At 39.7% G+C, this 15,794-nt stretch overlaps 1 protein-coding gene across 1 annotated transcript in view; it reads left to right on the plus strand.

The window, feature by feature from the left end:
• Positions 1–264: 264 nt before the first annotated feature.
• The window catches only part of Dnali1 (Putative inner dynein arm light chain, axonemal Dnali1), a 31,503-nt gene continuing 15,973 nt past the window's right edge, over positions 265–15,794 (plus strand). Inside the window, exons 1-2 of the mRNA XM_081756288.1 lie at positions 265–467; positions 14,523–14,684. Of these exons, the coding sequence (XP_081612414.1) occupies positions 378–467; positions 14,523–14,684 (252 nt within the window). The 5' untranslated portion in view covers positions 265–377. The remainder of the gene's footprint in view (positions 468–14,522; positions 14,685–15,794) is intronic.

The following is a 15,794-nucleotide window of genomic DNA, read 5'->3' on the forward strand; positions in this document are numbered from 1 at the left end:
ATTGGGAGTTTATTTCGTACTAAATCATTTTTGACATTTTACTATCGTGGATAACACATTATGTGTCGTCTGATGGACAAAGAAGGAATTACATGATCTTAAAACATTATCGTGGTGTTTTTGTTATGTATTTTTTTTTAAGTTGATGTATTCCTAAATATTATGCAAAATATTTAATGAAATGTGAAGAAAATTCATTATGAGCTGGAAGTATGTCCTGGGATACATGATAAGTTTCTTTTCATGATCTGGCAACTCCGATTCAATTTATGAAGGTTCCCATAGCAACCAAAGTGTGATCAAAGTTTCAAGTTATGAACGTCATATTTATGGCACGTAAACTTAAATGCAAAGAATATTGTAATTGCTAACTCATAATGGCAGAAAAATTGATTGCTTCTGAAAACTCTCTCGTGAAATACGACAATCCGGTTCTTATAAGTACACACACTGACAAGAAGGGTAAGGTAATTGAAAATATTTTATTCATGGTTTTTCATACATTTGCAATTGCACTTAACATTTTTGATTACAATAATTGTTAAACAAAAATGAAGTACTTACTAAATTAGAGCATATTTTATAGTGGCATTGCGTGTTTTTTTTACATAGACCAATACTTTTACAATTATCCTTAATAGTGACATATTTCTTTTAAAAATGAAATTTTTGAGTTTTACGTCCCACGGTTATGCCGGTTAGGCTAAAGGAGACGACGATGATGAGAGAGATGAGTGAAATGGTGGAATGAAAGTGGGGGGAAACTGGAAAACCCCGAGAAAACCCACGAGCACAGTGTTCGTCCACCACAAAGTTCACTTGGCGGGGGCTGGGATTGAACCCGGGACCCCAAGCACCAGAGGTTCAGGTTCAGGTTCAAGGTATTTTCCTTCCTTCTCTTCGGAAGTTTGGATCCTGGAAAAAAAAAGAAAAAAATAAGTACTGTTTTTTTTTTTTCATTTAACGTTTTCCATTTTCTTTTTCCACCAAAATTCAAGAAGTTCTTTGGTTTTTTCCATTTCTTTCTCACTTAGTTCCCTTCCATTTACATTAAAGCCTAGCCTCCAAGCTAATTTAACCAAATTTCCTTCCTCTTTCATTTCATCGATCCATTTCCATTTTTCCCTGATTTTTTGGGTTTCTTCACATTTTAACAATATGTGTTCTAATGTTTCATCTTCTTTAAAACATAATTGACGTTTTTCATTCACTTCTTTAAATTTTTTCAGTCTTACCCCTGTTTCAAGGCTCCCTGACCTGGCTTTGAAAAATAAAATGCTTCCAAAATCATTGTTCATGTAATTTATTTTCTCATAACTCTTTTTATGTGTGTATATTCCTTTTAAACTGCTCTTCTTAACAACTTCTTCATACCACTTTTCCTGCGCTTTCTCTTTAAATGTTTTTTCTGTGATTTTTTCCCAATTTTTATAATTTTCTTCTCTATGCCAGCGGGTAGTTTGATCATACTTTCTTTCTAATTTCCTAACTCTCCTAAACCATTTCGTGTTCTCCCCTTTTCTCATATGTTTAGTGGCCTCATTCACCACTTTTACTAATCTTGTTTCTTCCATAAATTTTAATCTTCCAAGATATTTTACTTTACTCACACCTTCTCTTTTTTCAAAATCACTCCATCCCATTTCTCCTGTTATTGTTACATTTGCACTTAATTTATTTGCTCCTAGGGCAAACCTTCCTATTTGATTTTGTGCTTGTTGTAAAATACTCCTGGTTTTTTCCGTTAAAGTTATTACTTCATTTGCATATGTTAGCGCCGGTACTGCTACTTGTTTCCATAATATTCTTGATACCTCATATCTATTGTATGACCACATTGCTTTATTTTTTATAATTGCTGTATATTTTTGTACTTTATTTTTCAGTTTTTTTTCATGTTCAACTAAGTATTGTTCTCCTTCCTCAAGTGTGATTCCTAAAAATTCTATTTTTTCAGTCCTGCTTATTTCTATGTTTCCTGCTTGTATATTTTTATCCTCTGTCTCCACTAAAAACCATGAACTTGCTTTTTTCTTCATTTATTTTTAGACCAATTTCTTCTTTCCTAACTACTGTTTCTAACATTTCCTTAATATCTTCTATATTATTACTCATCAGAGCCACATCGTCTGCAAATAGAGTGCCAGGGATTTTTCTTACTTTTTCTTTTCCTTGCAATCTTAATTCTAACCCTCTGTTTGTTTTGATCAATGCTTCTTCCACTTCATGTATGTATATCAGGAATAGAACTGGTGATAGAGGACATCCTTGTTTCAAACCTTTATTACTTTCTATCCATTTTGATTTTACGTTTCCCATTTCATATCTGTAATTGTTGTTCTTATATAATTCCTTAAGGAGCATAATAAATTTCTTTGATATTCCTATGTTTTCCATTACTTCCCATAATATCTTTCTCTTGACTGTATCATACGCCTTTTCAATATCTATAAATGCTACAATGAAATCTTCTTTTCTTTCTCTGCATATTTCTATCAGTTGTGTTATAATGTAGATGTTATCTGTTGTTCTTCTATCTGTTCTGAATCCATTTTGTAACTCACTTAAAATTTTGTTTTTCTCTAGCCAGTTCATTAATCTATCTCTTAGAATAATTGCAAAAAACTTATATACGCAGCTGGTAATCGCTATTGGTCTATAACTTTTTATATCATGTTTATCTCTACCTTTTCCTTTATATATTAACTTAATCTTCGTTTGCTTCCAACTTGGAGGAATGGTTCTTGACTCAAGTATATTATTCATAATATTCTTTAAACTTTCCAAATATTTATTATCTAAGTTTATTAACATCTCATTTGACACCTCATCTGTTCCTGTTGCTTTTCCTCTTCTTAGCTTTTTCCTAGCCTTCTCTATTTCCATATTTTCAATATCATTAGTTAAGTCCTGACTTTCTTCTTCTGCACTCTCATTACTCATTTTTGCTAATTTATTTGTTTCATTTTTCGGTTCTTCACAATTTTGTTTCATCGCCCAATCTGTTAAGTACGCCTCAATTTCCGTCCTGTCCTTCATTATTTGTCCCTTTTCATTTCTAAGAATAATTTCTTTTTCTGTTTCGTTTTGCTTTTGTCTAACATATCTCCAGAATCTTTTCCCTGCTTCTCTCCCTCCTGACTTAATTTCCTCTGCTATTTCTTCATTGAAATTTCTAATTTCTTTCATTTTAGCTATGTGTGCATCTTTCTTGCTGTTTATATATTCGTTCCATGCTTGAATTACTTCTTCTTTCCCGATTTCTCCTTTCTTGAATTTCTTTATTAGTCTATGGTATTAGTCTATGGGTTCGGCTTTTTTCTTTTCTTATATTAATTTTTGTTTCTGTTTCTTTGGTCCAATTGAACTTTCTACTTTCTCTATAACCTTTCTTCCCTTCTTTCGCATTTGTAACTTCAGCTGCAGCACTTTTAATTTTTGTTACTAAAAATTCATAGCTTAGTTCATTTGTGTAATCTTTTTCTAATTTCTCTTTATATTTCTTTATATCTTCTTCTTTTTCCAGTCTTCTAATAGTAGGTTTGTTTTGATCTCTTTTATTTATTTTTTTTTTTTTGGGTAATTTCTCTTGCCCTCTTGATCAAATAGCTCCATTTTTATTAATCTATGATCACTTCCTACACTGTAAATTCCCTCTTCATCAACATCAAATTCTTTAACCATTTTCCTGCTTTTTTCACTAACAAGAAAGTAATCAATAGTAGTAGCCATCTCTCTTTTGAAGTATGTCTTCTTAACTGGTGTTTGTCTTATGTTCACTATTTCTAAATTAAAATCCTCTACTAGTGAGTATAAAAGTTGCCCATTTTTGTTTACTTCTCCTTCCGTTTCTATCAAATGCGCATTTAAATCTCCTCCTATTATGTAATCTACATTTTCTTTTCTTATTTCATTTAAGTCTTCATTTACACAATTATATATTTCCGTGTTCCACTCTAGATTTTTTTCAGGTCTCCAATATATTACACCTACATATAATTCCTTTTCCCCCAGCTTTACCTTTATCCATAAGTGATCCTTTACATCTTTGGTTTTGCATCTTAATTTGTTTTCTATGATACTTATATTTTTATTTATTAGAACTCCAACTCCAACTCTACCACAGCCACCGCGCCCCCAATATTTCTTTTGGAGTATGTTTAGTACAAGGGGTCCAGAAGCTCTTAAAAAACACAAAATTTACAGGAGAAATGAATGATGCAAGTACTTAGACGTAACATAACGTAACCAAATCTAACCTAACCTAACATAAACTAACGTAAGCTAACCTGAAGTAACCTAAACTAACGTAATATTATTAGAAATAAGCGAAATTTTATCATTTTTTGGAAAATTATGCGGGATCCCTACACTAATATAACATAACCTAAACTAACCTAACGTAACCTAAACAAGCCTAACCTAACTTAAACTAACCAACCCTACCCTAAACTAACCGAATGTGAACAGAAATTACCAAAATTGTATCATTTTTTAGAGAAAACAGCTGGACCCCTTCTGCTAAACATAGGCCTTTCTTTTAGTTTAACGTCCTATGTTTATCCTTTAGGCTAAAGGAGGCGGATGAAAGTGTTGATGATGAAACTAAATTTTTGAGATCTCCTACCGGGAGTCAAACAAGAATTATTTTCGTTTGATACAGAAATTGCGAATACAGAATATTAGGTAGTTGTTGCATACTAAATTTAATCTTAGGAGTTTGGTGTTGAAAATGTTAACGACAAAGTCAGATCAAAGCCTGCATTGCCCTTTGGAGCTTTGCACCTATAGGGCCTATGGTCTTTTTTAGTGCTGCAGTTGTTCTATAGTTAATATTGGCTCACAAGGTTCGTAGACTTAAGGCTTTATAAATCTAATAATCAGTGGCGTACGCAGTGCAGTGCCTTTACAAATTTCCGTTGTAGGGGAGAGGGGGGACATTGGTACATGGGGTACATATGTATGAGGTAGATATTTTTACACTATGAAGAGGTAAATGGACAACAGTTTGGTGTTGGCAACATTGGTGACAAACGAACATCGTGAGGCACAGTTGATAGATAAGCGCAGTGTTCTTTTCTCTGTGCAGAAAAAAAGCTTGACTTAGAATAAAAGTAAGTTTTCAATTATGTCTTTGTAAGCTTATATTTGTAATAAGCACTGGATTTTTGAAAACTTGTGTATGACGCATGAAAGTGTAATTTTTTACAAATAATTTCGTTTATGTTCAATTGCCCTGCGTGGAGTAATTTTTCATTTATAGGAATTAATGATCCTGAAAAGTTCGGTTGGGGCACATTAGTACACACACAGTGGGGTGGACGGACAATGTGCCCCCACTGCTTTGTACCAATCTACCCCTTCCATTTGTAATTATAAGGGTAGACTACTCTTTGTGCATTTCCCATCTATTACATTTTTCATCGTGATTAACATCAAGTAGAAAAAGTCACTAATAAGAGAGGCTATATCTTGTGTGATCGCTTGATTTCCGTAATCAAAGCAAAAATAATTTAACTAAAATAATATGGAAAACTTTAGTATTATTATATTTCCGACTTTCCTTAACTATAGGTATAGCCGAAAGGTACACAAACTTTCGCATGGAAAATTGTTTAACCATTTAGGAGAAATAATAGCAAAAATGTGAAGATTCTTTCCCCCAGGTCATAACATGCGAGTGATTTTAATAGGCACATGTCTAACAAAATCAACCTCAAGTATATATTTGTACATGGACGCTAAAAATCAGCGTGTAGTAAGTGTCATATTTATTCGACTTTCAGCAACCTATTTGAAAGTTATTCGGCGAAGTTCTTGAAACTTCAATATTATAAAGGTAACCAAGAAAGTGTTGTCGCTTTTTGTGGAGATCTGTGTTCAATTCAATTGGCCCTCACACCGTGAGTTGAATGCGAATGGAGATAAGGCGAAGGTCAGTTGTTAAGTGTGGATGTACCCAACATACTACCTGATTGTGGCAGTTCAGTTACACAGTGAACTTGCGTCAGGACAGTGAGCATAGGACCTCCACATAGAGCCTTAAGAGTGAGTATGATGTACGAGTTCAAACTGGAGTCAAACGCCGCTGTAGCAAGGCATAAGATATGCCAGGCTTTTTGTGAGTGTCGTGACTACGCGGACAGTGCAACGGCGGTTTAACAAGTTTAAAGACGGTGACGAAACACTGGAAGACGCACCGCGTGCCGGAAGACCAACATATGTACAAAATGAAAATCTTCAGGCAGTATTTAAGGCGAACAGTAGCCAGACATGTGAGGAACTGAGACTACAATTCAGTGTGAGTGAAGAAACCGTTCGGCAGCACCTTGGGTCAATGGGTTCCACATGATGGGATCCGTCTTGTATGAGGAAGGAGAAATTTCTGGAAGGGTGTTTACATATGATGAGAAGTGGGTTCTGTATGAAGCTCCAAAGCGCCGTCATCATTGGTTAGCATCCCATGAACCGGTTCAAAAACAGCCAAAACCAGCACTGCACCAAAAGAAGGTCCTCCTGTGTGTTTGTGGAATGCTTGTGGCATCCTCCATGGGGAACTGCTACCAGCTTGTCAGAGCATCAATGCAACTGTGTACTGTCAGCAGTTGGTGTGTATTCAAGAACAACTCAAAACAATGCAGCCAACACATCTGAATCGCAAGGGATCCTCCTGTTACAGGACAACGCTAAGTCCCACGTGACTAGGATCACCCGGGACACCATTCTATGCCTTTTATGGAAAATACTACTGCCCGCCAAACTCCCCAGACATTGCGCCATCCGATTACCACGTGTTCTACCGCGATGGAATCCATGGCCTTCCTGAACGTTGGCAGAAGGTCGTCGATGCTGATGGGACCATTTTTGATCTTCCAGGTACGTCTTAGGTGACATCGATGTTCGAAGGTTGTGGGTAAAAAAGCGATAGAACTTTCTTGGTTACCTTTATAATAACAAAGCTACGCCTCCTTTGGAGACAAGGGGACGCTTAAACCAAAATTATAACATTTTTTGCAGTTAGTAGTTGCGGTATGAAAGATTTCAAAATTTTGTAAACTATAGGTAGCTCTTGGATCATTTACTTCTGTTTTTCCTTATAGAGACAGAACTATTTATAGTACGTTTTTATCTTTGTAAATAGCTTGCGGAACTTTTAAATTTTGATGAGAACACAAATAAGCATTAAACTATTTTTTTTTTTTAACAGTTGGACTAGATCTATTGAATTACTAAGGATTCTTACAAATCTTCACAGTCTTTTTATGAAACATGTTTTTATTTTGCATTTTTGCTGCTGTAGGTCCTTAAATCTATTGTTAAAATATTTGAGTTTGTGGAAGTTTAACTGAATATTATATCTCAAAATATGTCATGGAAAAAAATTTAAAAAAAACGTTATCTCTATTATCAAAACGTCTGTGTGATATTTCACTTTGCTCGGACCAATCTGCCCCCACATGGGGAAGATTGGTACAGATTGCAGACCTTTCGTAAAATGTAATTTACTCCAGGTAGGACATTAGTAGAAACAATATTGCACATTTTAAATGTAGCTAAAGAATCAAAGTTTAAGTGGGAAAAAAGTCATGTTTCTCAAGCTGACGATATGTTCTAAAATCTCGGGTAAGTAAAAATCGTAGCAATGTCCCCCCCCCCTTAACCCTGTTATACATTAAGCGATGTATTTTTTAATCTATGGCAGTTTTATTTTCATTTATTGAGCATAAGAAATTTGATAATCATAGATTTTACTGTGAAACATTGTTATCAACAATCGAGACAGAAGTGTATAATTTGTCAGAATTGTGCGGTATAAATATAGCGATAAATTTAAATTGTCCATCGATTGTTGGCAAATAACTCTTATGCATTTTGTTCGTACAATGTTTGTTGCACTGTTTAGTTTCACGTTCGTAGTTGCTACATATGACAACTTTCCTTTAAAAAGTCATTCATTCCTAAAAGGGACTTCAATATATATATGTTGAGTACAATTATTCTTAATCTGTTTGGAGGATTATGAGAAGGTGCCGGTAATTTTATCTTTCAGAGTTGGGAACCCTAGCTTTCCCCTATTATCATATTGCATAAGGGGGATTAAATTCCAAAATCCTCCCTTGTATATACCACAGTTAATGGTTGTGCCTGGTTTTAAAATCGAAAGCAAAAATTTTTCTACAATAGTTGATTTTCTTTTGTTTGGACCTTGAGTACTCTTGGACCTTGAGTACCAAAGGAAAGTAGAAGAGAATAAATCCATCCCTTGTTATCTGATAATTGAAGATAAAAGTGCAGAGACCGCTGGTTCTTTAGTAAAGCTCTCGCCGTTTGTTTTGTATCGCCAACTCTGTCACATCGCCACTGACTCATTCCCGGAAATTACGTAATGGTACTTTACTTGTCCATACTGTCAGTGACAAACAGTCGCGGCTCGTGCTGAAATGTGAGTCCATCGGCACCGTTCCTGTCCTGGTTGAAGCTCATAACCAGCTCAATTCCAGGAAGGGTGTGATTACCTGCCGCGAATTGCAAGATGTGCTTGTTGATGAAATCTGCAGAGCTCCGCGACTCCCATGTTACAGGTGTCCAACTGATACATGTTAAGAAGAATGGACAACTAGAGGTGACACATTCATATATCGTCAGGTTCGACCTGCCCACCTTACCTCCTGCTTTGAGGGTTGGCTACCTCCAGTTGAAAGTCAGACCTACATTCCTTTGCCGCTCCGATACTTCAACTGTCAACGCTTTGGTCATTCTGCGCCTTCTTGTAATGGGACGGCCACTTGTGGGAACTGTGGTGACCCTCCACATGGTTCTGCTCCATGCACGGTGGATCCGAAATGTGTCAACTGTACTGGTGCCCATCCTGCTTGGTCCAAAGATTGTCCAAGTTCAGAGAGAAGAAGGTGATTAGGGAACTCATCGTGACCGAGATCTCTGCAGCGGGGGCCCGCCGTAGAGCTGCGCGGAAGTTATCTTTTAAAACCAGTTTTTTTTCCTTGGTGAAATCCATGAACTCTGTAGGAACTCAGGCGACAGATGCATCCACGCAGACCAGTCCTGTTCCAGCTTCTGCTGGCTGTTGCACTTGTGGTGCCGTCTCAACGTCTCGTGCGACTCTATCGACTCCGAAGATACTGCGAAAGAAAAAGACGGGGACCCTAACTTCTCAGTCAGCATCTTCTGACCGTGCTGACAAGTCTAAGTCCTCCCGTAAGCCCTCTTCAAGCCGTCCCGACGCAAAGAAGATGAAGCAGAAACCACGCAGTCCATCTGCGAGCGGTGTCTCACCTATGGAGGGGGTGGAGGATGGCGATCTAGATGCATTTTAACTTGTGCCTGGTTGTAAGGGAAAGCATGCATCGAAACTGTTATAGATTCCGCTTAACTTATGGCTTTACTCCAGTGGAACCTTAATGGATATTCATCTCACCATGCGGAACTTCGTCAGCTCTTATCAATGTTGAATCCAGTGATCTTCTGTCTCCAAGAGACTTACTTCACGCCTACCACCACCTGTTTAGTCTCCGGATACACGCTATATCGTCAGGACAAGATCATGAATGGTCGTTTGGCCGGCGGCGTCGCTTTTAGAGTGTCTGACGACTACCATTCCTCAATACTACAAGTCACGAGTCCTCTTCAGATCGTTACTGTCCGTATCTTTCTGCACTAGCCTATCACCATCTGCTGTGCGTACATCCCGCGCACCGATGCCTTTACTGCAGCCGATCTGGAACATGTCTTTCACCAGTTTTCCGCCCCTATTGTCTTCGTGGGTGGCTTCAACTCTTACTATACCGTATGGGGCTCTTGTCGGACTGAACCTCGTGTTCACGAGATTGTAGCTTTTCCTGCCGAGACGAACCTGATTCTGTTGAACGATGGAAGTCCCACGCATTTCACTACTGCTACTGGGACCTTTTCTCATCTTGATTTGTCCTTCTGCAGCCCAGCTCTGTGAGCTCAAGTTCAATGGCGTGTACATCCTGATCTTTGTAGCAGCGATCATTTTCCACTATACTTATTGGGTTTCAGTTACCTCCAGCTGCACCATCGTCAAGATTCAATCTGCACCTAGCTGACTGGGCACGGTTCTCTGTTCAGCTTTGACTTCACCCCAGATCTGCATCAGTTCGTCGAGGAACAGTGTGTGGCTTTTCAGCGGAGTATCTTGTTGGCAGCCGAAGCGGCCATTCCCATCCACCAGGGCCTTCGTCGCAAACGCGTCGTTTCTTGGTGGTCTGCAGAGATTGGCCAGGCTATCCGAGCACGTCAACGAGCCTTGCGTGCTTTTCGTTGTGCTCCAGTGATACTAAGTTGGAGCAGTTTTGCCGGCTCCGTGCCCGAGCTAAGTATGTCATCAAACAGGCCAAACGACGCAGCTGGCGCGTGTATGTGTCTTCACTTTTTGCCCAGAGTTCAATCTCTGAAGTATGGTCTAAGGTTCGTCGTATACAAGGGCATTCTCCTTCTAGTGGGATTTCTGCTTTAGTTATCAATGGACTCCTGGTCACCGACCAAGATCTTATAGTGTCCGAACTGGGTCAACATTTTGCCGATGTTTCCAGCTCTGCGCATTATCCAGCGGACAGTTTTCCTGCTGCTTGGCATGAGGCTTACATTATCCCAATTCTAAAACGTGGCAAGCTTGCTACGTCTCCTGCAAAGTATCGACCCATCGCCCTTACCAGCTGCCTTTGCAAAGTTTTGGAGATGATCAACAACCGTCTCGTTTGGTTCCTTGAGCATGATGGCTCTCTTTCCAACTTCCAGTGTGGCTTCCGACGCTATCACTCCACAACAGATCACCTTGTTCACCTGGAGACTGCGATCCAGGACGCCTTTCGCCACCGTGAACATCTTGTGGCCATCTTTTTTGATTTGGAGAAGGCTTATGACACTACTTGGCGCTATGGGATCCTGCGCCAACTGCATACTTGTGGCCTCCGTGGCCATACGGCTGTTTTTCTCCAGAACTTTCTTCGCGAATGTTCATTCCGAGTAAAGATTGGATCCACCCTTTCTGCACCGTTTCGACAGGAGAATGGAGTTCCGCAAGGCAGTGTGCTCAGTGTAACGCTGTTTGCTGTGGTTATGAATAGTGTGCTGCACGAACTTACACCTTTCGCTCGTGGTTTGCTCTACGTTGATGACTACGATCTACTGTCGGTCCATGATCTCCGTACCATTGCACGCCAATTACAACTGACGCTCAACCACCTGCGTCAGTGGTCCCTTCGCTCTGGCTTTAAATTCTCCTCTGCCAAGACCAACTGTGTGCACTTCTGTCGCCTCCGCAACTGTGCTTTTGATCCAAAACTTTCCTTGGGACCTGATCGCCTCCAGTATGTTGAGTGTATTAGTTTCCTGGGCCTCCAGTTTGATCGCCGTCTTACGTGGAATTAGCATGTTCGCGCATTGAAGTATAGCTGTCTCCCATCGATGAACTTGTTGCGCCTACTTTCTCATACCACCTGGGGTACTGACCGTGTTGTGCTGCTTCGCCTTTACAGAAGTCTCATTCAATCGAAGATTGATTACGGTTGAGTGGCTTGTAGTTCTGCTCGTCGCAACGTACTACGCCACCTGGACACCGTCCATCATTTGGGTCTGCGAATTGCCACTGAGGCATTTCGTTCAAGTCCCATCCTTAGCCTGTATGTCGAAGTTCACGAGCCGTCTCTGTTGCACCGTCGCCAAGTCCTGCAGCTAAGATATCTACTTCATCTGAAGGCCGTTCCTGATCATCCCTCTGGGTTTACGTTGGAAGCTGGTCCTCGCACTCAACGTTATCAGGCACAGTCTACAGTCACCAGGCCTTTTGGAATCAGTGCCTTGGAACTTCTCGCAGATCTTGCTGTCGAGCTACCTCCACTTGCTGTTTTGGGTTTCCTGCCACTTCCACCCTGGCAACTGCTTCCACCAGCGATCAACTTCTCTTTGGTGCAGTTTAAGAAGGCACTAGCAGTGACCAGGAATATCACCAGGAATTTCTCTTTTTCATGGCTTCATATCCGGGCTACCGCTTCATCTTTACCGATGGCTCCAAGCAGGATGACTCTGTTAGCTGTGCTTTTGTTCTGGAAGTCCACCGTTCCCGAGTTCAGTTTCATCCCTTCTGCACCGTCTACACCGCAGAATTGTTAACCACTTTGGAAGCTCTGCAGCATGTTCGTCGCCGCCAGCTTCGCGCTATTGTGATCTGCTCTGATTCCAGCAGTGTCCTTCATAGCCTTGCCGCTGTCTCGTCTCCGCATCCACTTGTCCAGCAGGTACTACTTCAGTGCCATCGCCTACTTGCTGAGGGCTATGATCTTCAGTTTTGTTGGGTGCCAGGCCATGTTGGCATCCCTGGAAATGAGCTGGCAGACACTGCTGCGAAGGAGGCTACTCTTCATGGTCGTCGTTGCCGCCTCCCTGTTCCCAGCACTGATGTTCGTCACGTATTTCTTCGTCTTCTGTATCAGCGCTGGCAATCATCATGGGATCAGCAGATCAACAACAAACTCCATGCTGTGAAGCCCCGTGTTGGAGTCTGGTCGTCTAGCTCCCGCCCTTCACGATTGGAAGAGAGGACTTTGGCTCGTCTTCGGATTGGTCATAGTCATTTGACACACGGACACCTTCTACAAAGAACTCCTGCTCCTGACTGTCACCTCTGTGGTCAGTGCTTGACTATTCGACATCTTCTTGTGGACTGCGTGCCTCGTGTGCCTGTGCGTAGTCAGTTTGGCCTGCCCGCTGACCTCCGAACTCTGCTCAGCGATGATCCTGGCATCGTCTTGAAGGTGTTCCGATGTCTGCGCCATCAGCAGGTTTTATCCGCCATTTGACTTTTCTATATGCCTCTGTGACTGTGCAGTGTTCTGTTATGTGGATGCACCGCTTTTAACGTTTCCTGCATTAGTTATTATTTTATCTTGTACTTTTCTTTTTCTGCACTCAGTCTGGTGCTCTGCGTGACTGTTTTAGTGTGTTCCTTATGGCCTTCTCTTCTACGGACAGTACGGTTTTTAGCTGTGTGTGTTTGTGTCTCTTCGCGTTTACTGCTTGTCCTCCTACCTAGTAATGGGTGCTAAAAGACCTCCGTCGTCGGCGCACCCACCCCAAACCTTTTCAATTCAATTCAATTAATACTATATACGATAATGCCCTTGCGATAATAGGTGATTATACGATAATTTTAGAACACACAGTTTTTTGCTGTTTTTGAAATAAATTGCTGCTGCAAGTAAATTGTAAGTGTACATTAAATAATTATAAAAAACACACACACACACTCATTAAAGTTTTTAACAATCATTCCCTCTAAAATAAATCAACAAATATTTGAAAATTGTCAAATGGCAATCCTCCCACCATTCTTTAAATTCAATTAATTATACGAAGGAGTGGAAATATTGTCGTTGTTTGTAGTGTTAATAAGGATTTTTTTTAAAGGTGGTGGGGAGAGTGACACCGATTTGATGTCCGAAGCTGAAGATCACTAAATAAGATTATTATATATTATTGTTATTATTAGTAGTATTGTACTTGTTTCTTCAATTATCACGTGCGGAACGAATATACGATATTATTGTTTAAAAAAACTTTTTAACTACGAAAATCGACAAATTTATTCTCTGAGGTTGGCAACTTTGCGAGGGAGCTCTGTCGGAAGTGGAGTAACAGCATCTTGTATGATGTTTCGCTTTTAATTTTATGCCTTTCTACCTGTTTTGTGTTATTTATTTCGGTACGAATGCACTTTGTGCAGAACATTTCATAGGAACCGATACAATAAATAACAATACGAGCAATTACATTCTATTAATTTTAACAAAATGTAATGAAATCTTTAAGTTTTACGTCCCACGGTTATGCCGGTTAGGCTAAAGGAGACGGTGATAATGAGAGATGAGTGAAATGGTGGAATGAAGAAAGTGGGAGGAAACGGGAGAACCCCGAGAAAACCCACGAGCACGGTGTTTGTCCACCACAAAGTTCACATGGCGGGGGCTGGGATCGAACCCGGGACCCCAAGCACCAGAGGTGAACGCTCTACCACTGAGCCACCGCGCCCCCTTAACAAAATGTGTTCAAACTTCCCTAACCTTAAGCTAAGCCAACTGTACCCCACTTATTCCTACCTTGTGTCATGTCAACAACATGACAAAATCACTTGTTCTGCATAAAGTGCACTCTTAACTTTATTTCTAAATATATTAACAACTTAGCGTTTGCCATGGCTCCTAAATAAAGTTAATTTTTATTCAAGTATTATTATTGTTATTATTTGTTAATAATTTACCTCAAAATTCAGTATATTTACTATTAAAATCATTTGAGTTTATGAAATCCAGGAACATATTGATCAAGTTTCTATTAAAGTGCAAACTTCTTTTGGAACTCGAACAGAGTTCTGGAACGGATTCGTATTCCACTGGAACGTAAGTTCGTATTTCAGGTCATCACTATATTTGGGTTATCTTTTATGAGCAATGTTCAAGTAATTTGTTTTTATTTGTTTTTAACAGAAACCAACTTCTCCGACTAGGCCAGGATACGCTGGTCCTCCAACTGGTACGAAACCTAAGCCTGCTGCGATTGCAGATGACCATAAGCAGACAGAAGATATTTTGAACGCCATATTGCCTCCGAGGCAGTGGGAGGAAGGGAATCAGTTATGGCAGCAACAGGTAAACAACATAACCTTTAAAATTTAACACATCGTTGTATTAGCTTAGTTACAAACTGACTACTGGTTATCACCACGCAAATGTTATGGAGCCATGACGGCTCGTGAGGAAAGACATTAGTAAAAAAAAAAAATTCTATTCGGAGTCGTTTTTAGTATCGTACTAAGAGTTGAGTTGATTTTGAGTTTAACGTCCCTTTCAGCAGCGAGGCTATATGAGACAGGACCTACTAATTGACGTGGAATCCGAACTACATGAGCTTCCACCAGGAATGGAACACGGGTCTCCCACGCCAAAGGCGCGTACGTAGCATTGTACTAAGTTTGACTGACGCTTGATGCTAACTTCCGTATTTAGGTTTGAGAAAAAGACTCACAAAATGCTTCGTGTGGAGTATTGTGTGGGACAGAAATATGAACATTAAACAAAAATGGTAAAAAAAAGACAGGAAGCTTTCGAAATGTGGCTATGGAGAGTAATGAACAAAATTAGTTGGGTAGAGCGGAAAACAAATGAGAGGGGTCAGAAATGGTGGAGGAAAAAAGAACAATTTTAAATATTGCTAAGAGAGGAAGAGAAAACTGTTGAGACATTGGCTAAGACGGGACTGTATCATGATGGACGTGGTAGAATGTATAGAAGCAGAAAAGAGAGGGTAGGATACTATAATTGATATACGGTATTAAAAAAAGGAAAGTCGTACGTGAAGACAAAGGTTAGCAGAAGACCGTGTGGAGCATGGAAGCCTCTCAGTTGCAGCAAGTGATCTGCCAATAAAGGCAGAATACCTATGATTATTATTATTATTATGATGAACGTTTCAATCGTCACGAACGTATTCACTTTCATTTTCGATTATTTTGAAATCCCTCCCTCCCCTCCCCTAAGTTGCACTATCAAAGTAAAATGATAAAAACTATCTCAGACCGGAACTTCATATGTTGAAAATTTGATCGAGATCTGTCTGTTGGTTCAAGAGGTACGAAGTCACAAACATAGTGACTACAATATATATATATATATAGTTGCCGTGTCCAATGACGTACGCAAAATTTCGTGAAGGGGCCTCAGCCATTCACTTTCATATACTTTCAGGAAATGCATGATTTT

The sequence above is a fragment of the Thermobia domestica genome, chromosome 4 (assembly GCF_964235325.1).
Source record: "Thermobia domestica chromosome 4, izTheDome1.hap1.1, whole genome shotgun sequence".
In the NCBI taxonomy this organism is placed as follows: domain Eukaryota; kingdom Metazoa; phylum Arthropoda; class Insecta; order Zygentoma; family Lepismatidae; genus Thermobia; species Thermobia domestica.